This window comes from Mytilus californianus, unplaced genomic scaffold, assembly GCF_021869535.1.
Source record: "Mytilus californianus isolate M0D057914Y unplaced genomic scaffold, xbMytCali1.0.p SCAF_19, whole genome shotgun sequence".
Classification (NCBI taxonomy): Eukaryota; Metazoa; Mollusca; class Bivalvia; order Mytilida; family Mytilidae; genus Mytilus; species Mytilus californianus.
Window position 1 is genome coordinate 1,810,789 of NW_026262667.1, and position 22,785 is coordinate 1,833,573.

General features: G+C 30.5%; 2 protein-coding genes across 2 annotated transcripts in view; one reads left to right on the forward strand and one right to left on the reverse strand.

Moving 5' to 3' along the window:
- Positions 1-9,451: 9,451 nt before the first annotated feature.
- LOC127727052 (thioredoxin domain-containing protein 12-like) lies at positions 9,452-19,963 on the reverse strand. Its single transcript, XM_052234466.1, has 7 exons — positions 19,833-19,963; positions 16,254-16,314; positions 15,462-15,514; positions 13,558-13,631; positions 12,782-12,851; positions 12,388-12,471; positions 9,452-9,626 (listed from the first exon to the last, which is right to left on the reverse strand). The coding sequence occupies exons 1-7, from the start codon at positions 19,903-19,905 to the stop codon at positions 9,556-9,558; spliced, it is 486 nt and encodes a 161-aa protein (XP_052090426.1). The 5' UTR covers positions 19,906-19,963; the 3' UTR covers positions 9,452-9,555.
- A 67-nt stretch (positions 19,964-20,030) lies between these two features.
- LOC127727041 (exosome RNA helicase MTR4-like) overlaps positions 20,031-22,785 on the forward strand; it is a 43,081-nt gene continuing 40,326 nt past the window's right edge. The window contains exon 1 of the mRNA XM_052234439.1: positions 20,031-20,203. Within this exon, the coding sequence (XP_052090399.1) occupies positions 20,097-20,203 (107 nt within the window). The 5' untranslated portion in view covers positions 20,031-20,096. The remainder of the gene's footprint in view (positions 20,204-22,785) is intronic.

Genomic DNA, 22,785 nt, shown 5'->3' on the forward strand with positions numbered 1-22,785 from the left:
CAGAATAGTCGGTGTACTGTACCCCTTCCAGAATGTTCAATGTGCAGTTATCATTCTAGAATGGTCAATGTGCAGTTACCATTCTAGAATGGCCAATGTGCTGTTATATTTCAGAATGGTCGATGTACTGTTGCCATTTTTAGGAATGTTGAAGTACTTTAACCATTCCAGAGTTGTCAATGTGTAGTTACCATTGTTCCAGAATGGTAAATGAACTGCAGTTATTCCTAAACGGTAGGTACTCTTTTCAAATTCCAGAATGGACTATTTATTTACACCATTTTTTAAAAATGAAGTAGAAAAATTTGTTAACATTGGACAAAACACAAATGTCATGTACTGATATGTATTTTACATAACAAAATCTCTGTGGAGTTTCTAATTTTAAATCTATCTTCATTCTAGAATTTTTAATAAACTCTTAATTTTGATAATTTACTGTTACATATGAATTTAGGATGAAGCTCGTTGGAATGTATAAACCTAACTCATAAACTTAAATAATCTTGTATACATCAACGCCAACAAAACGATAGATTGTATACCAGAAAACAGAAACAATTTTTCAAAAGATTCTTTAACGAGACTGATAACAATAAATGGATGAAAACGTTTAGATAATTAACAAAGAACGTCTAAAACAAAATGCAACATGAGCCCCACCCAAAATTTTGTTTTAAAACAAATGCCTAAGAACAATAAATGGATGATTCTGTTTAAAGTTTAATTAACTAACAAAGAAGAATTAGGTCTAGAACAAAATTCAACATGAGCCCCACTCCAAAACAATTAAACAAAATGTTCACTTAGAACAAAAGGCCTAACATTATGACAAGAAAATTGGATGATCAAGTTTATATAATAAAACAGAAATTCCCGGAATTCAACGAAATTGAGCAAAGTTGATATAGCTCTATAGAATTTTCAATGCTTTTGTTTGTTTTTTTTTTTTAAATCAAACACATTGAAAAGCTGTTGTTTTGAAGAATTCCAGGAAGTTTTGGCCTAACATCTGTGTTATAACGGACTTGTAGGCTTCTTGTGAAATATTGTGTAGATTATTGTGTTTATCATTGAAAGCTTGATAGGAACTTTCTTTATAGAATAAACGTTGTGGAAGATGCCTTGCAACACCTATGATGTAGTCTCTCTGCCAAGTACTTTGACTTTTTCGTTGTCAGTATTGTCAAAACTGATGTTACTGATGTTGATTTGAGCAAAAATATTGCTGTGTTAAATTGCATAGTAAATGGCCAGGTTGGGTAGTTCATTGAGAAGAGATAGATTGGGACTATGGTGTGTATTCCGCAATGAAATCCGGTGATAGGTTTCTTTCAGTCGCTATCAAATTTCCGAAATCTCCATGATTATTGGAACATTTTCTTCTTCCTTGGTAACAACATATCTCTCTCTCAGAACTAGAAATTAAAGAAACAACAGACACGGCTACCTCCGCCTCATTTTTAGACTGATACCTCGAATTTGACATAAGCGGTCATCTCAGTACCAGAATCTATGGCAAAAGAGGGACGAAAGATACCAGAGACGATTTTAATTTTGAAATTATAAATTTCCCCCTCCTTAGCAGCAATTTACCAACTTCACATACATATAGGATATACATTTCCCAACTCATTCGGTATTCAAAAGCTTACAGCTGCTACTCAGACTTTAAAAAATGCCACCAGTGTCTAAGCAGAAAGTTGATGAACCAGGGTAATGTCAAAGAACGTCTCTTCCTTTTTCTAAAAAAAAGTTCATCGGAAGATACCAAGACCTTGTTGATAAATATTCCGTATCAAGTTCACAAATCATACATGATGGTCTTGAAGTATATATTCTAGGTACTGACGTTGTTTATCATCTTAATTACATGTTATAGTGTTCTTTTTATCTGTCATGGTATATTTTTAACCTTTACTGTTTAGTCCGTTTTCGGTAATATACTTTTGGCGTGGCTCGGTATTTATACATCCCGCCATTGTGTAATTGTGCTGTGGTCATTTTTGTATTCTTGTCTTTCATTTTTGCTCATGTGCTTTGTCTATAGAATGTCTATATGTCATTTTGTTTTTTTTTCTTTGTTGAAATAGTTGGTTTTTTTTTAAAGTGATTAAGATTATAAAACAATGTTGACTGCTGTTCCCCAATTTTTGACATTTTTACCTATTATGTATGTTCGTTTTGCTCACACATTATTGTCAATATAATGGAATTCTATGCGACTGTCATACAAGTGAGAGGTTTAGCTAGCTATAAAACCAGGTTTAATCCACCATTTTCTACATAAGGAAATGCTTGTACCAAGTCAGGAATATGACAGTTGTTTTCCATTCGTTTGGTGTGTTTGAGCTTTTGATTTTGCCATTGGCTAAATGACCTTTCGTTTTGAATTTTCCTTGGAGTTCGGTATTTTTGTTATTTTACTTTTTACATAGTTTGTACTTTTTTCGGTAATATTTAAAGACGCTGCGTCACTACCAGGTGACTTGACTGCTTTCCATGCCAGGTTGTACAAGGTTTTGCTACGAGACTACGAAAGAAGTAAAAATAGTACTGTTTTTATAAAGTATAAAAGTTCTGTTAGAATTTTTTTTTATATGATATAATCAATGTAATGTAGCTAAAATTGCATTGCCACATACGAGGATAACCTATTTGACATTTTGCTAGAGACCAAAGTTAAGTAATGAAATGTTGAGATCCTGGGGTCAATATCGTCGTCGATTGGTTTTAAAATAATAATGATCATTTAAAAAGTCATATCAGTATGAATCATGTAACATCATTGTAAATGAAGAAAAAAATAATTATGACCAACACGTATGAGAAATGAAAATTAATTTTTGTCTAACAGTCGTCTATGTATGAGTAAATAAACTCATCATAGATACCAGTATTGAAATTTTGTACGCCAGACACGCGTTTCTTCTAAATGTGCCTCATATGGATTGCTAAGTGATTGACAAACAGGATAGAAGAAATTACAGTCTGATTTTGCCAGATAATATATATCTTAGTATTTGTAGTTGTATACAAAGAGGTATGACTGTCTTGTTGAAGTGTGTTTGTTTTTAAGCAATTCTTATTAATTTTTTTTTAAATATAGGGGCATGATACCCTACATCATTCGAAGAAAAACAGACAATAGCAATACCGAAATAAAAATGACGAACAGATCGACCGACAACAATACACAAATCTGTATAAAGAAGACTAAAGACTGATCAACACGAACCCAGCTAAAAAACAGTGCTCCGGAAGGCTAAACAGTCATGTTCTAGATACTAGATGCAGCCATCCTAATGCTTATATCAAATAAAGATTCGGTGTTAAATCATAATTGGCGATGTCACAATTGAAGAAAAAGGATTTTGGATTATTGATACAAGTAGAGTATATCCATGGGAATATGTGACACAGATATTCCACAAACGGTCGGCCAAATGATGATGGCGTCTATTTAATTTTCAAATGGAAGACTTCAACTTTACCATTATCTGTATTTGGGTCTCCAATCTCTTGTATCTTAGTACACGTTAGTCATATTTACTAGAATTCAGAATGGTTTCTCAAAATACTTTAATGCACTGTAAATGTCTGTTGCTGTTGAAATACTTCCAAAAACGATAACAAGAAGTCAAGAATGGCAATAATATAATATAGTCTTCAAATAACTGGTACTGTTTGTTTGTCTTCTGTGCATAACTGTGAACTTGAACAAAAAAGTAAGAACATACATATTTTTTCACAATCAAGTGGTTGCTATTCAACGCTGTTCTGAAAGATAGCCATAGATCCAGTTTAGCAGCATTTGAATCAAACAGGATGATTGCAGTAGTACCTTTGGAAGGATAATAATGAATATTTTCATGTAACTTTTAAACTTTTTATTATCTATTAAACAGCAGTTTTGGCTGCAGATATTAATAAAAGTGTTCTTAAAGGTGATTATAAGTTCGTCCCCAGGGTTTGGTTGCTGAACTGTAACATGGTTTAGTTCGTGTTTTTTTTAAATGAAATACGTTTTTTACTTGTAGTCACGATGGCAACAATGTTTTAAATGTTTGTATTAGTTTACCCTATTTAACCTAAAGGAAATTATAAGTTAATGGTCCAGAATAAGTGAAGAAATGAAGAAGTCGTTCTACTTATTATAGATTGTATTCGATCTATGATGCCAATGTATACAAGTGTCTAAACTTTGTATGAAAATAGGCAAGTGTATTAGTTTACTTTCTAAGTTAAAAGTCTTCTCATTTGTATAAAGAATTTCTCTGAATCGATTGAACTAGGAATCTGTTAATTTAAATCGTCCAAAAGTTTCTTCTTTTGTTCTACTTTTTCGAATGAAGCAAAAAAAACAAATTCAGGGTGTCCAACTCCGCTTCATTTTTCAAATTATCTTGTTTTCATAAATGTTTGTCACAACGCTTCTGTTCGTTTTTCTAATTTATTTCAACTTATTTGGATCCTGGTCACGGCACCAAAATATGGAGAATACATGAAGAAATTAAAAAGTGGTTCTACATTTAAATTGTATTCGATCTACAATTCCAAAGTATACAAGTGTAACGTCACAATGTCTTTATGTAGCAATACCTGAAATACTGTATTTTCAACCTTGATCTCCCTCCTTTTTCAATAAATAAAAAGTTTGGATTCGTGTGTTTAGTCCTTCATTTCCAACTTCTACGGGTATGTTCTAATATTTAGGATTGTGGATAAGGTCTTTTTCAAATGAAGACACACGCAAACTGATAACAATAGATTTGAAAACAGACAGTGGGTTTATGATAGACCTGCATCTAAAAAAAAATCTTCAGCTGGCTAGAAAGCTGTAACAATGGTACAACATTGTTACAACCTTGTTGAAACTTTCTATTTATCAGTTACTTCTAATATTCACAAAAAAAAAAATGTTAAAAATCTCTCATTCTCTCTCTAAGAGATTAGTGGTAGCATCTTTTTCTTTATGAAATATGAACATTATACTGTACAAAATGTATATATCAGAACTTGTATATCTTTAATTTATCAAAGATTTTATGTTAAAGCAAGTCTTTTTTCAATGAGTGTTTGTTAGAACATTTCATAGAAGGTTCTATAAAATGTAAAGTTTATAAATAGATTAAAGTTAGAACACAATAAACTTCAGCCTTAATTTATGAGTAAAAGATAATTAGGGGAACAAATGTAAAGTTACTTGGTATAGTGTTTTGAGAAAACTTGGAAAACCTTCAGTAAGCATAACCACAATCGGAAGCATCATGACGTTTTGATGCCAGACAAACAGAGAAATCAATGATTTCTCAATGACTGTATATGGAAGGAAAACTACAGGAATGAGGCATGATCCATTCATTGAATTAACACTTTAGGATACAACTTCTCATACATAGTTGTTTATAAGGATAGTCAATGTCGAAAACACTCTTTTGAAAATGATATTTCTTAGTTGCCCTTATACAAAAAAAAATTGATCAAAACAATGACGAAATTGACAATTTAGGTAGCGGCGACATTAAAAAAGTTGACTCCATGTGAAAAATGGTGAAAAATGCATAACTCTTATGGGATACATTGCACAATTAGCTGACAAAAGAACCGTTATGTGCACTGGTATTAGCAAAATAAAAGAATGTGCCACAAGCTTTTAGAAAATCTTTATTGATAGATTATTTAATGTGTAGTGGTAAATGCATGTTCCGACTGCAACTTGAAAATGAGATTTGTTGGATAAAGGTAGAAATGTTGGCTTGCAACATAACAACTATATACACGGATCCCTCAAAGACTCGAGCATTGTAAGATTTCTTAAACATGCAAAGAATGAAGCATTTTCCTAACATTTTGCATTGAATTTTACATTCCCATTCAAACCAGAAGTGGCTGTGTATTCATACATCCTGTATAGATAAAAAGCTACCTTTTCGAATGAGATTTATCGTTCGATGAAAGAAGTTCTTGTGTGGCCATATCGCTATACTCTAGTTAAGCCTAGGGTTAATCTGAGGAATATAACATTCATTTGTAAAATCAATCGTCTGGATGAAACTTTTTGTATGTAACAAAGGAAACTGAAAAAGTTTTTTGTTGTTGCTAAAACGCTTTACTTTTAATAAGCAAATGAACGAAGTAAAGGACACTAATCATGTCAAGTACTATAAATACAGAAACAGTACAACATAACTTAGAAGGAAAAGGGCAAAACTCATCACATAGATACAAAGCACACACACAAAAGAAGACTAACAAAAACACAAAAGACACAAAGTACAGATACGAGAGTACTTACAGTTACTGAAAGCTAGTTCAAAGCAAATAACAAGTAATAAAAAAATCATGTATCTACTACGACTAAAATATCAATCAGTACACATCCGACATCCAATGGATATAGTGGAAAGACGTCATTTATATATGAGTCATAAAACTAATAATATAATAATATAAGTCATAAACCTTCAGCAGAGGATGGTATCAATCAACATCTATTTATAACAAAAAACAAAATTTATATACATTTATTTTTTCTCTCAATATTACATGTAAAACTAAAACAAAATCAAAAGATAATATTTTTATTGTAAGGCATAAAAAAATAACAAGTACACCAGCATACCATAAAAACATAACTTAAACGTTTAACTAGGACATGAAAATACATGGAAAAGGCAATTGAGTGAAATATTTTCCCTCAAAGGAAAATATTAATTTGTTACAATGCTCCTGCTTATAAATAACTACAAACTTTTTCTTGTGAATTTACAATGGTTGATTTTTTTTTTGATAAATGGTTTGCCCTTTTGTAATCTGGATGGTTAAATCATCTTAAACCAGGGTATTGGTAATGGCACGACTTAAATCATATAATGAATTTCCAATTCACATACTACATTATGGGTATACAAATAAGGTTGTATTTCCTCTGACAAAAATGACCTTAGGCAGTGTTGGCATTTTGTGTAGGCTTTTTGGAATTCATGCTCTCAAATCTTTACATCCAGAAACATGTGTTAAGCACATGGGTGTCATGTATCATTTTGGATATGCAAATCAAGTTAAATGTAAAATTCTCAAATTTTTAGTTTGAAGAGTTAACTAGAGGCTCTCAAGAGCCTGTGTCGATCACCTGTATTTACTGATGCTTTGGAAATCATGTAAAATAAGGTTAGATCATAATTAATAGTATAAGTTATTAGATATTATAATGATATCTAAGATAATAACAAAAAACTGCAAAATTTTTGTAAAATTACTAACTCAGGGGCAGCAACCCAACAACGGGTTGTCAGATTCGTCTGAAAATTTCAGGGCAGATCAATCTAAATCTGACCTGAAAATCAGTTTTACCCTATTTCAGATTTACTCTAAATGCTTTGGTTTAATCTCTTTTCGAACTAGAAATCAATATAACAAGTATTTGTATATATTAACAGTATACATAGTGATTGTTTATATGTGTTCTGTAGGTACCAATGTTTTATTTTTGGTAATAATTTTCTTCATAAAGTGATATCCCGACAGAATCTTCCATTTTATTTAAAGAAATAGGATACATCTAATTTCCTCAACTAGGATTACCAATTATTCTGGTTGGTGATTTCTCCAACTTCTATCAATAAAAACTCGGCCATGATGTAGCTAAGAGTGCTGAAAATGGTGTTAAACACCAATAATCAAACAATCTAACATCCTCTACACTGAGGACACTGCCTCTACACTGAGGAGACTGGGTTTACTGTAGCACTATATTGTTTGAACATGAACAGGTACTACATATTCAGTACAAATTACTAGCAATAAACCCAAGTAAAAAGATTTCCTTTGTTTAGAACTGTTCCTATAATAATACATAACTATCAGGTAATTTCATTATAAAATATAAATATTACAAATAAATTGTATGACACTTGATTTTTCAAAACACATGATTTGCATAACGAACAACATCAATATAATACATAATCAAATCTGTCAATATCAATCATTAAAAAATTTTTATCAGTGTTTGATGAACTTATTATAGCTATTATATATTGAACTTTTTTATGAACATTTCAAATAAACAGATTATTTTTTATGTGTATACAAAATTTCTATGACTACTGGGTGGACTTTATATTTTAAATTCCCCTGAGAAATTGTTGCACTAAAATATCACTGAAACTGCAATTATAAATATTAAATGCAATTTAATTTACTACCTATTTAATCATTTATCATTTTTTCATTCCAGGGCCATCCCCCAAAAGTCTGGATGTGTAGTCAAAACTCAACATTTTGTAAATTATATATATATATATTTTTTTAAATTGTCATCAAATTATTTGTAATTTTCTGAGTTTAAAATACTTTGTGTACAATTAATATTTTTTACTAAATGTAAACTTTTAAACAACCAACTAAAATTGCTTTTACACATCACTTTTTATAGAATGCACATGTAGTTTTGATTTTGTGAAGTAGATGTCCTGATTTCTAGTTACAATCTATCTAAACTTTCTGTAACCATGTTGATTCTTATCATCTAACTATTGATTATTTACTGGGTATTGAACTATTTTTGTTATATTTAATAATGTAAATTTGAAGATCAAACAAAATGTTACATTCTATGAAAATAAGAATTCTTAAATATGTGATAATTTTATGGCAATAAATAAATCATGGTTTTCAAGCATTCATTCTAAACTACCTAACATATAAAAACATCATTTATAAATTACTGTAGTATCAAAACATCATTAATTCTATAGATTGTTTCATGGCATACTGTTCATTAATTGTCTTATATCATTTCTAAATTTGCAAACATCACATTTTCATTCACAAAATAGGCCAATATCAAAGAAATGAAAGAAAATAAAGCAAGCAAAGAACTGTAAAAAAAATTATATTTATACAGCAAAAACATGATAAGTAGGAACATTACAAATGTTGAGAATAAATGGTAATGTATGGACGTAAAACACAGATATATGTCTTGATATACAGACAACCTTCTTAGATGAATACTTGAAAGTTTGAGGTATTTCCATTTTAATTTTAATAGAAAGAGTCTGTAATATTCAGATCAAAATTCTTTTAATTGAACATTTTGTTTTCTTCAAAAAATAGAAAGTTTACAATATACAATATACAGAAATGATTCCTATACTTAAGGGGTATAACTCTTTAAAACAGTATTGTGTTTGTAGTTTGTAAAGTCCATTTCATCAATGCTTGGAACTGGAATCTTAATATTATCTATGTACCAATGAAATGCACTGATCATATGAAAAAAAAATATAGAACATGAAAAGAAAGAAATGAAATGCCCATTTTCAGTAGGTTCTACCGTACAATTTCAACACATCACACCTTCATAAGATATAACAAGGTAAAAAGGGTGATTAGCAATCAACTTGGAATCTCAATGCAAACAGACAGTAAACTGTTGACAATATTGTGGTAATTTATATTTATTCATATTTAAAAAAAAAAAGTCTACGTTTTGCACTTCACATCACTTGTCAGCTCATGCATAGGGTTACAATACAAGGGAGATAATCACAACTCGTCGTTTCCTGTTGGTTTCTCTAGGTTCCTTTCCGTAATAACTTTTTTCATTGTTTCAGCAACTGGAAATATATAATGTAAAACACCTTTACATTAAGTACTACTTTTCTTTTATTTTGAATCTAAATCCTTACAGAATAACTTATCCAAGAATTCAAATCTAAAAAAAATATTCATTGAGAGACTGAACAGCACATCAATTCACATATTTGTGTGATGTGTGTCAGAACAAATTATCATTGTTGTTTCGTAACAATGTAAGATTTTCGATATTTGCATTCTTAGATTATTTATTCTTTTATTATATTGAATTAAAATGTAAATAAAGTAGAAATAAACTGTTATCTCGCCTTTTTGTAATTTTGATAATGTAAATGTTGAAATTAAAATTGCAATACTTTAACATGCAAGTAATGCAAATATTCAAAGTCGATGAACTATAACTGAAGGTATATGGCTAAACAATCTCCATGGAATGAGATGTGCCAATGCTAATACAACTGCATACCAAATACCATTGACTTATTATAAGTTGTTCCCTTTAAACAAACCTAAACACAAACATTAACTTGTAAACTATGTAAAAGTTTCAAAGTCAATGAACCATGATCAGGGGTGGGGCTATATAATCTCCATGGAAACGATACTTGCAAATGCCAATAAATTTGCATACCAAATATCAATGACTTAACATTAGCAGTTCATCTTAAACTGATCTAATCACAAACTAATACATGTAAACTAAGCAAAAGTTTCAAAGTAAATAGACCATGACTGAGTGGGCGGGACCAAATATTCTCCATGGAAATGAGATGTTCTTATGCTTATACAACTGAACACCAATTAACATTGGCCTACCACTAATGGTTCCCCTTGAACTGACCTAATCACAAACTAATACATGTTAACTTAGCAAAATTTTCAAAGTCTATAGACCATGACTAAGGGGGCTGAGCCAAATAATCTCCATGGAAATGAGATATGCCCATGCTTATACAACTGCATACCAAATATCATTGACCTACCACTAGTGGTTCCCCATAAATTGACCTAATCACAAACTAATACATGTTAACTATGAAAAGTTTCAAAGTCAATAGACCTTGACTGAGGGGGCGGGGCCAAATAATCTCCATGGTAATGAGATGTGTCAATGCTTATACAACTGCATACCAAATATCATTGACCTACCACTAGTGGTTCACCATCAGTGTTCCAGCTTGAATCTCAGGGCAGAAGGGTGCTAGTTGTCTGAAAGGGCACTTTAGCGTTATAACCCAGATTTTAAGGGCAATGTTGGACAGTGTATAAATTACCTTGAATATTGCTAGGCTCAGCTGGAGAACATTAGTTGTATTTAAACCATATTCAGAAATTAATGTGTTCTTGATGTTGGTTCCAGTAAGAATTTTTTTCATCAAATTATCATACCATGTAGCAAAGCATATCATTTTGATGTTAATCTACACAAACTTGTACATTTGGTATGGAAAATAATCATCAGAAATTTCAATGTTTTATAACTTATACCAAAATAAACAAGTAGTTTTGAAAGATGGAGTTATACATGCAAAATTGAATGTTGAATGTAATTAAATTATCTACTTAATTACTTGTTCAAATATATAGTATATATGTTGTTGAGAGTTATTTATTATCTTTTGAATTGTTACAAAAAAGTATTTTTAATTGCACACCAAAGTGCTCCTCTGTAAGGAGTTTTATAAATATAACAGGTGAGACAGGAGATGATCATATTTTATATTGATGCAATAATATATTGCAGAAGGTATAAACAGTTACTTTTTTCTCCATCATTGTTAAAAATAAATTTGTTGAGTGCTCCTATGTCAGGAGGATTATAAAATACAAGAAGTATTAAAAACAGGAAGTGAATCTTGTTATGTTCAAAGTACAAATTTCTTTGATTCCTCTTTAAATTTCATACTCATTGTTATGAAACAAAACATTTTTTACCAATTAAGTCAAAACTATGTATGCCTTTAAAATTGTTTAAGATTTTATTTTTTATGTTATGCCTACTAAATAAATTTTTTCAGGTGTACATGCTGTACATAAACATTACAAATGGATAACATGTGAACATTTCATTCTGTATTAAATATCTAGTATTTGTTCAATTATCTTAAATCCACTAATTAGCAGTAAACAATCATTAACAAAGGTGATAAAACTGTCAAAGCACTAGGTATTTAACTTAATCCCATTGTCAGTTAATTAGTGTTACACAATCAGGTAACAATTTTACCGGAAACGCCGGTAGGCATGAAATTTGGAAATTTTATTTTTCTTGAAAAGGCAGAGGGGTGCATTCTTTTACTTTGGAGGGCAGAAGGGCGGGGGTAAGGGCACCAAGGGCGGGCCGCCCTTCTATTTAGGGCAGGCGGGAACACTGACCATGAACTAGACCTAATCACAAACTAAAACATTGTTGATGACGCCGCCGCCGGAAACAGCATACCTATGTCTCGACTCCGTCAAGGTGAGACAAAAACAAGGAACAATATTTTTTCTCACTTTGTTTTGATGCAATAACATTGACAACACCTATTGTTGTATGATGTTGGAGATTTCTTTCACATGTGAAATTATTGGTTTTTATTTGACTTGGAAATCAGAATATCACTGCAATGTAATAAATTGATTTTTCAATTCTTTAGAAGTTTTTACAAATATTGATTTGATTGTGATTGGTTTATCTAAAAACACCATACTATAATTATATCCCAACAATAAAAGAAAGATACTGTCAAACATTTATAAAATATATTGATTCTATAGAACATAAGAAAATTCACTTACTAGATGTGGGACTAAAATGATAATACTTGTAATCTGGATGACCTTTTTCATTTTTATACTGGTCTAAAATATTTCCATCTGGATCTGAAATCAAAATTATCAAGTCTGTGAATAGAATATTCAGCATTCAATAAATAGGGTGTGTGTAGAAAGACATCTTATGACTCAATAAGAAAATTTTGATTAATTCATTGTTTTCGTTTTATTAATACGTTTGAATATGACAAAGTAAAATGTATCTGATCTAACTTTACATTCAAAGACATTTTCTTTGAATGTCAATAAAATCATTAAACTGATGATTTTCTTTCAATAATAACACACTATCATGATAGACACCACTATTTTAAAATCATTTGTACTGTAAAGATATTATTTTTTAAAATTACTATACCATAGAAGAGAACTCTAGGTATATATCCACCATCAGGGGAATATTTCTCTCCCTCAGGTTCTTCATCATCCTATAAATACATTGACATTTTATAAAATTTATATCATAGGTTTATATAAGCAATATCTTGGACAATTTCTAAAATCAGTGCCGACCAACAAATTTCAGGGTTTGTTTTTTTTATTCTGTTTTTTTATAGACTAGAAATCTATGTTAAATATCTCTAAAAGTTTAGTTTTTTTATTTTTATTTTTGTCTTGAGTATTTGTTTACGTCTATTTACCTGTTGAAATAAAATGCACTTTATCTTTCACTGTATTTTTTATTTTAGTTTATAAGTTCAGTAGCACAAATAATTTCTAAGATATTTATAAGCATTTTAAAGGTTTTTTTTGTGTTATTGCCCTTAGACAGATAAAATATGTGCAATGCTCGGGACATTGGAACTCTGATCTTTTATATATATATCAAACAATTGTGGGTGAAAATATGGATGTCAAGATCTACATTACAGTCTGCTGAAAGAACCCCAGTATCAGTAAAAGTAGATTTTTTTTCTAACAATGAAATATTTATCTTTTATGGATCCTTTAAAGTAGAATTAATAAGGTAGATTTTGGAAACCTTATGAAAGTTTTTTTCATACTTACAGAAAATGCACCATCCAGTTCAAAGCATATATGGATATTGTTTCCTTACAAGATAGAAAGCAGTCAGATTCAAACAATATAACTACAAAGTTCTACATAATGATTTGCTTTCAACCCAGTACTCACCAATACATTAACCATGACAAAAGGTTTACTCAATTCTGCAATCTCTTTAGAACTATCAAACTGTGGTTTTAATGCTGAAACAAAAACACATTTATGAAAAAGTGGAAGGCATGGAGAAATTTTTACTTGCGAAAGTTAAAGTTCCTGTATGTTATAACAGTTGTCTACTTCTTTTATATTTATCTAATACTCATTCATGCAATATAGATTAAAGAATCCACATAACTGACCTCAAAAAATACCAGGGTATAAGGTAGCATGACCGTCTATTTTACACATTCTCCTAAATTACTGTAAATACTATCAATGGTACATGTATGAATAATTTTAGTTGACCAAAGTTTTTTAAGTGAATATAAAATTACATTTCATTAGGTGACCTAATAATATTACACTCCACTTGTGGATCCAGGGAGGTTTTCATCTGTTCCTGCACTCCCTGTTGAAGAATATTCAAAAGTTTGGTTGTTTTTTGCAGAGTAGTTACAGTGAAGTTTCATTTAACAGAATTATAAAGATTATGGAGGAATACCAAAGATGTTGTTACAACACAACAGATAGTTATCCTACATGTATCTAAGTCAGTGTAACTCTACTATGCAGGTGACGAAAAAATCAGATTATCCATTATAGTGTTGCTTCTACTAGTACTTAAATAATTTTGCATTTTTTGGAAAAATTATAGTAGATATAGAAACCAAAAAAATGGGAAAAATCTGAGATGAGTTGTCTGTCAATTTGGTCAAAATAATCAAAATGGAGATCTTGACATTCCAAATATTATTGGTCTGTCAGATGATCTCTATCTATTTTAAAAGAATGACTGTTGTCAAATTTGGTTCAATTTGTCCCTGTGGTTTCGGAGAAGATTTTTGTTAAAGTTAATGGATGACGACAGAACGAAGTGATGGCAAAAGCACACAATGGCCCTTTGGGTCAGGTGAGCTAAAAATGAATAAATCACATGTACTGTTTTTTTTACTTGAAGACTTGTTCTGAATAGTAATAAGATTAACTAGATAATAGGATTTAATATCACATCATTTTATCCCTACTGTTTTTATGACTAATGGTTTAAAGGAATTAACCATAATAAACCTTCTAATGCATATATGTGACATTAATATACTATATTACTATCAAAGAATTATTTATAATATAATTTTTCTACATTAACAATCAATATTAATAATCTAAAGAAACAGCTGTGTGGTTATTTAGTGTAAAGTAGTAATACTATTATTTGTTTAATGTCTTTTTGTAGTTCCACATGTCACTTAAAATGTGTGCAAAAACAAAACTTGTGATAAAAAATAAACTGCTGGCACAAAGACATGTCTAGTCTGTTTGTATGATCAGTAGTATAATGCAAATATTGGAATCATGACTGAGGAGTCAAGTAAAATAATCTCCACAAAAATGTGATATGCCAATGTTGATACTACCTCTTACAACCTAGAACTTGGTTTCTCTTAAAGTGACCTAATAAAAAGCTGAATATGTAAACTACAAAAAAGTTTTGGAAATTGAACCATGACTGCAGGCAGTTTACTCCCTGGCATTCAGACCAAATAATTTCTGGAAATGAGATAAGCCTATTTTTATACAAGTGCATACAAAATATCATTGATCAGCCTTTTAGTGGTTTTTCTTGAACTGCCCTACATGTAAGCACAAACTTTAACCATTGTTGATTCCTCTATGACATGCATGGTTGTGGCCAGAAAAAAAAGGTGCTAAAATGTTTTTTTTTATATACTTCAGAAATATAATTTTGCTGATAACAGTTTGCTCAACTGATAAAAAAATACTTTAAACTGCCATGACTGTACATGGGAAAATAGATGCATTACAATATTGACTGTACCTTATCATTGGAAAACACAAGTATGACATTATCTTACCTTTACATGCTCCACACCATGTCTTATGTATAACAAGCATCATTGGTTTGTTCCTAAAAAATAATGGTGCTACTTTCAATATATTACCAAAAATCTGTTAGACCAATCCCTTGCAATGTTAATTCACTGAACTATCAAGACTTTTATAACTGTTAAAAGCTGGAGGAGTGTTCCTTTAAGTCTGGAAACTGAGATTTTTTTAACTTCATTTAAACTTTAACTTGTTTGGAAAATAGGCCTTTTTCATTTATAATTTGTGTAAAAGGATCAACAGATTTTTGTTTTACTTAGCCTTTGATAAAACAGTGAAAAGTAAAATCACAAAAATACTGAACTCCCAGGAAAATTCAAAAAGGAAAGTCCCTAATCAAATGGCAAAATCAAAAGCTCAAACACATCAAACGAATGGATAACAACTGTCATATTCCTGACTTGGTACAGGCATTTTCTTATGTAGAAAATGGTGGATTAAACCTGGTTTTAAAGCTTATACATTCTAGTCCAAAAAATGAAGAGTGCAGAATTCATGACTTTCCCATTTACATTGTACAATGAAGGTAAGAATATGTGTTGATAATAGAAAAGTCTTTAGTATATATTCAGTATAGTTTTCAGACTTTGGATCAAATATAAAGTTACTTGATGACTAAAAGAATATTTGATGGAGTGTAATACAGAAGAATGCGACGAACATATATAAACCAAAATTTGGAAAACAAAAATATCTCTTGAGTTTAAAGTTTAATCATTTGATCCCCCACATAAAGCTGTAGAGACTTTAGTAACACTTACTGTTCCTTGGCTGCCTTAATTCCATCATCAAGGGTAACCCATGCAACATCATCATTCCAGCCTGTTAAATAAAAAACATATTGTCAGTTCTAAAAATGTATATTCCTATAAGCTAGTGCAGGTTATTAGCACCTCTATTTGTGTCATTTCTAACTGAAAATGAAAATCTAAATTTAGCATAATAATTACAGTGCAAATGTATAAATAAAATGTATTAGTAGAGAATTATGGACTTGTGACATAATTTGTACATAATGTATACTTAACAGTGTTTCAGCTAGGAATTGAAAATAAAAGGCTCATAAACATGTATATAAAAAATTTGTAAGGAGTTCCCCGGAACCCTGTGTCTCGCCTACGATTGCTGCTGTCAGTGTGATCTATCTGAAAAATACTGAAAATGAAAATATATTTTCAAAAAGTTTGCTTCAGACATTATCTCTTGATTATAAAAAAGTTTCATAAAATTCTATGAAGGTTTGATGTCACAAAGTATTTGATGTGTATACGTAACAAACCTTAACCCCAGACTGTATCTACTTGTTAATTGTAAAAAAAGCTAAGTTCATTTATCAGTTAAATACGGAAAAATGAAAATAATTATTTTTAAAATTTTGCTTTGGATACTGTATTTTGGTCATTAACAAACTTCTGTCCAAATTTCATATAATTCCATGAACAGTCAGGGGTACTACTTAAACAAGTGATTTCAGAATCACTCCCTCGAGTGATTTTGGCTGTGAAATATTAAAAATTTTCACACAGACTTTTTAAAATCACTGAAACAAGTAATTTTAGAAGTTAAAATGTAATCACTTTAATAAGTGTTTATAACATTTTCTTGATATTTTTCCCACAAGCTTGATTTTTTTATTGGTAAAAAGACAACAATTCCATTGAAAAAACAACTATGTATATGCAGAAATTGTCTTTTGCTTGATAAGCCTGACACTTTTACAGTTTTTTTAAAATATGCAAAAACTGGAATAGTTTGTAGATCAGGTCATAACCTTGAAGTAGATCATTCTAACTCTAAAGAAAACCAATCAGGTTACCTAATATTGTTGATCTTTGTCTGATAGTAAGAGTAGTTAATGAATTTTTGATTACAGAAAAATTCCCAAGGGTACTTTTAAAAGCTTTAGCGAACTAACTTACTGCCCAAGTGCACTAACTTACTGCCCAAGCGCACTGGTGAAATTAATATACAAAGAAAAAGGGATAATTGATTTATGTAGGAAAATTATAGAAAAGATTGTGAAAATATGGAAAATCAATGAAATTAGCATTTGAAGATCAAAGAAAACACTAAAATCACTTATATAGGTGATAACTGAATTTATCAAATCACTGAAATAAGTGATGATGAAATCACTTGTTTAAGTAGCACCCCTGACTGATGAAGGTTTGACAAAATTATTGATGACTGAAAAACTTTAATCTCAGAATGAATCTGAATGTTAAGTGTAAAAAAACTAAGTCCAATTATCAGTAAAATATGGAAAAATGAAAATAAATATTTTCAAAATTTTGCTCTGGATACTGTATTTTGGTAATAAACAAGCTGCTGTCCAAATTTCATAAAATTCCATGTAGGTTTGACACAATATATACACATGACATGTCCCTTTACATAACTCACTAAGGACGGTCCAGAGACAACAGCACTCTATATATATATGATCTCTTAAGTGTAAGCACGATGCTCAATCATTTACATTTGTAGAATGGAGATCTTTGGAACAAAGACGAAAAGATGCAAGACTTACCATGCTCAATATAATACAAAATAATAAAGTTCCAATATCAAAGGAAGGTTGTCTGATGCAACCAAAACGACTGTCAAGAAACATGCATGGCAGAAGCTTCCAAATTCAAGCATCCGGAAATATATAATTTCTTCCCACAAACCATCAGAGATTGGAAAGCTCTGCCTCCTCTGGTTGTATCAGCTTCGTCAATCCAGGCTTTCAAAGCCTTGGTGACAAAGCTTCAAACTAAATTCAAAAATTAAGCATGGTGGAGGAGGAATCTGGGTCCGTTCGCCCTGATTCATGTTCGCCCTCATACCTGTTTGCCCAGGGTCCATTCGCCCTGATTTTTAATGTTGCCTAGTTCATGTAGTTGCATAATGTTTATTATTTCAACAGAGTATGTTAAAGTTTTTTGAAAAATTCGCCGAATATTTGTATTGCTGCAACCAAATAATTATTTTCCTTTGATTTGCATAGTAGAATACTGGAATACTATGTATTTATCTTTATTGATATTTGTTAACAATTTTAATAATTATCCAGTACAATAATAAATGAACTTATAAATCCATTACATGTTTTACAATTCGTACATCATTGTTTTTACTCATTACAAGCTGACTATATATATAGCTAGTTTATCAAAACAAAATGTTGTTTTTAATTATTATTCCATCAAAGACAATTATTACAACAATCAGTGAGAATTATTATTATGAACAATTAATGCTCCAAAACAAGCCATCAATTTTAAATATTTCCATGTGTTTTCATGAATTTCAAGAATTTATACCATATAAATATCTGTACAGTGGAGTCCCTGGTGTCAGAGCAGACGGTGATATCGCGCATTAGCTGATTTCCTAATATCAACACAGTAACACAAGTAAAATCGTTCTAGTTATTGTTTTAACCTTCCGAAGGGATAAAAAAGAATAAAACTGATAAGTTCAAGAGTTAATTAATAACTGCAATCCCGTGATTTACAATATTTGGCCAATTTCCATTAAAAATTTCATCATCAGATAAAATTTATTTTATTTCAGAAAAATTTATATCGAACGGAAATCATTTTTGCTGTGCATCCTTGGCATTGTGTTTGGTTCAAATTCAGCTATATTTCGTAGTGTCAAATCTTTCCTGTATTCAAAATAAGCTATATTTGGAAAGCATGCACGAAATCACCGGACATCGGAGGAACCCTCAGAACAGGGGGTTTCCCTAATTTTGGACACACCTTACACAAAATCTTGAGGGTGAAACCATACAAACAGAAGATTTTATGAAATAAAAGTATGCTTTGAATGTGATCACACACTATTATTCAATTATTGATTTTATCAGTTGAATGAAAGTGAAGTCATTAGTCTTGGGAGCGCGGATACACCGGACTGCACCGTATAAGTTTTATTAAACTTTAATACCCTTAATACACATATTTTTAAATAAAAGTGAGAGAACTAAACCAGGGCAAATGGACTCTATGGGCAAACGAACTCAGGGCGAACATGTAATCAGGGCGAACGGACCCGATACCATGGAGGAGGGGTGATTAACAAAGTCATGGCAGGATAACCAGTTTGTTGATTGTGGTCATTATCTGGTAGAAGAAGAAGTAAATGTGTGTTAGACAAAACTTCATTTGATATTTGGTTGATAGTTGACTCATAATTCAGCAATCATAGTACCACATCTCCTTTTTTATATTGATATCTGACATTGTCTGACTCTCTGTCATCAAATATTTCTTTACAATCTAAAGAAATAAATGATGTAAAATAAGAAAATTGTGTAAAATATGTTTTAAAAGACTTAAAATATTTACCCCTGGCTAGATCATTTGCTATAGACGCAGTGATACATGAGATAAATAATATGACACGCGTCAAAAATTCCATTTTTCCTGCAGCAGTCGATATTCCTGTATGAACTGATCCTTAAGATATTTTCTTAACGTATATCAGTAGAATTTATTTTACGTACCAGTCTGCCAGTTAACATTCGGAAGCAGCTTAACCGAGGCCTTCCGAAAAAAATACACATGTGTTAGTAAACTAAACTGTGAAAAAAACTAAAATAGAAGAAAATCATGGCAGAAGACTTCGCAGAAGACCTTTTTAATGTGTTTGACCAGGATACAGCAACTAAAGTATCCCCTTTAGAGAGTTCAATTAACGATAAATCTGATGAACAAAGGTGATTTGTTAACTTTCATTTTCCAAAGCTAAGCCTAAAATTAACAATGTGTTTGTATTCTTCTGTTGTTTTATTAGCATTGTTCACAAGGAACTGCAAATGATAAGTTATAAGATCATTAGACATGCTCTCTGTACTAAGGATCATAAAGGTCTTCTCTATACCTTATGTTCTTAACATAGCACCACTTCTACCAATAGACAACTAAAACACAAACGTATGTTTGTCGACTAGCTTGCTGCTTGTGTATTTTCTGAGCTGCCGATTTTATTCGATAAATATGTACAAACATGTCACATCAATACACATTAAAAATTGTGGCAATCATAATGACTTCTAATATCCGGTACCTCGAATCACCGAATAACACCGTTATTAGCCAAATAACACTTGTAAACACCGAATAACACTTTAAATTTTAATATTAGCACATATTGGTGACATTTAAACATTGATTATTAAATAATATTGTATTATAAGTGTATTTTATAACTTAAAAATGATTTATAGAAAGCAGGTAAGTTCATAAAGATCGCATTAAATATTAGTGTGTACATCCAACATGGCGACCAAGGAAAACACAATGGAAAGAATAAAAGAATGATTGCATATGCATACAAAGGGAAAAGCTATGAAAATAAAATATTAAATAATGTACTGTATATACAGAGTATTGTCCAATAATTGTTTTTCAGTAAGGTTTCGAAAAGTTAGCAAGTACATCAAAGCCATGCAATTACTCCAATCACCAATTAGTTTTCTTAACGATTTACTCAATATTGAATGAAACGTAATTAAGAATTTTCACATATTTAATTTAAATTTAATCAAAAAATTAATTATACTTGATTGTTTTATAATAAAAACAAAGCAGCTGAATGGATGATTCGTATGTGTGTATTTTCTCAAAAAGAAATTAAAGATTTTCATTGGCAAATATTAATGTTTTTACAAGTCACTAAAATTTGGTATAAAAACATGTGAAGACATATGTGCTGTCTTCCATTTTTAAAATGGCTTTATATTCTTGTGTTCAATGTGATGAAGAATGTGTTGATTGCACAATGATTCAATGTTATCGGCCTGGTCAGATGTGTCTCTAAAGTTCCTATGTAAGGACTGCTGCTTTACAGACAACAAGTACGACATGGCCAAGAAAAAATAATATTCTTAGTATTGACGTTTAATTATTTTTTTATTGCTATGTTCATCCATTTTAATACATAATTCAGGAATAAAAGTAAAGGAAAAAAAAAATAATATTCATAGTATAGAAGTTAATTTTTTTTTATTGCTATGTTCATCCATTTGAATACATTAAATTAAGTTTAATAATGAAATATTTTTTGCCAATTAGATAATTTAATTGTGATAATGCCAAGTTCCCAATTATCAAAATATTTATTACCTTACAATTCTATCATATTGTTAATTAGATTGTTGTTTACTGACACGTGCCCATTACATAATTAATCATTAAATGATAATGAAATTATATTACGGTATGGACACTCTGCATTAAACAGGCTTGTGACTGTCTTGGTATACCAAGGCTGCATTACCAAAACCAATAATAATAATTAAGAAAAAAGAACACAAATAAATATTTACAACTATATACAATATATGTACTTCCTAACTATATCTTCTGTAAAAGTGTAATAAGCTTTATTGTTTCACAAAGAATTTTTGATTATTTAGAATAATAAAAAATTTCTTCAGAAAATAAAAATAAAAAAAAAAAGTATTTAAACTTATTTGATATGAGTTTTTTTCTGTTTAATAAAATACTTTTTTTGTGCAAAATTCAAAAGACATTCGATCATGTTAAAAAAAAATTCTTCTTCTTGAACAAAATTCATTTCACGTGGAGTCAATGAGAAAATATTTCAGTTCATTTGCTCACTTTGTTAATCAACCAACTGACCGACTTCCTCAAAGCTACTAAGAAGGCACGGTAGCCTTCTTCAGTGAAATGTATCCCGTCGCGAGCTTCGTATTCCGTCCGATAAACATTAGTTGGCTTGAAATAATGTACAAAATGATGCCCGAGTACCAAAATGTTCAGCATATTTACGGTAAAATATGAAGAACAGAGTTAAAAAATATTTTCTTGCAAATATGAAGTATAGGTGCAGTTAATTTGTATTGTGTTTAATTCATTTTTCTTTTACTGTTCCCCATTGCTGTTTTATAGACTGGATAAATAATGCATGTATAGTATTGTTGCGCATGTTTTCAGGTACAACTGGAAGAAAATATTTTTAAACAATAAGTTCTAAATAAATTGTTTTCGCGGACTATGACGGATAAGCCCGTGCCTTGTGCAGGATATCTTAGTAGTTTTAATTTTTCACAATAAAATTCTAAATAAATTGTTTTCGCGAACTATAACAGATAAGCCCGTGCCTTGTGCAGGATATCTTAGTAGTTTTAAAAGGGCTTGGTTACTCTCCATTTTTAAATTAAAAAATATAATATTAATTTTTTACTAACTATAAAAACAAAAATTATTATTGTAAACAGTTAAATATTCCATATTTTTTTAAATGGGGAGGCGCCCACCCTCACATTGTTCATTG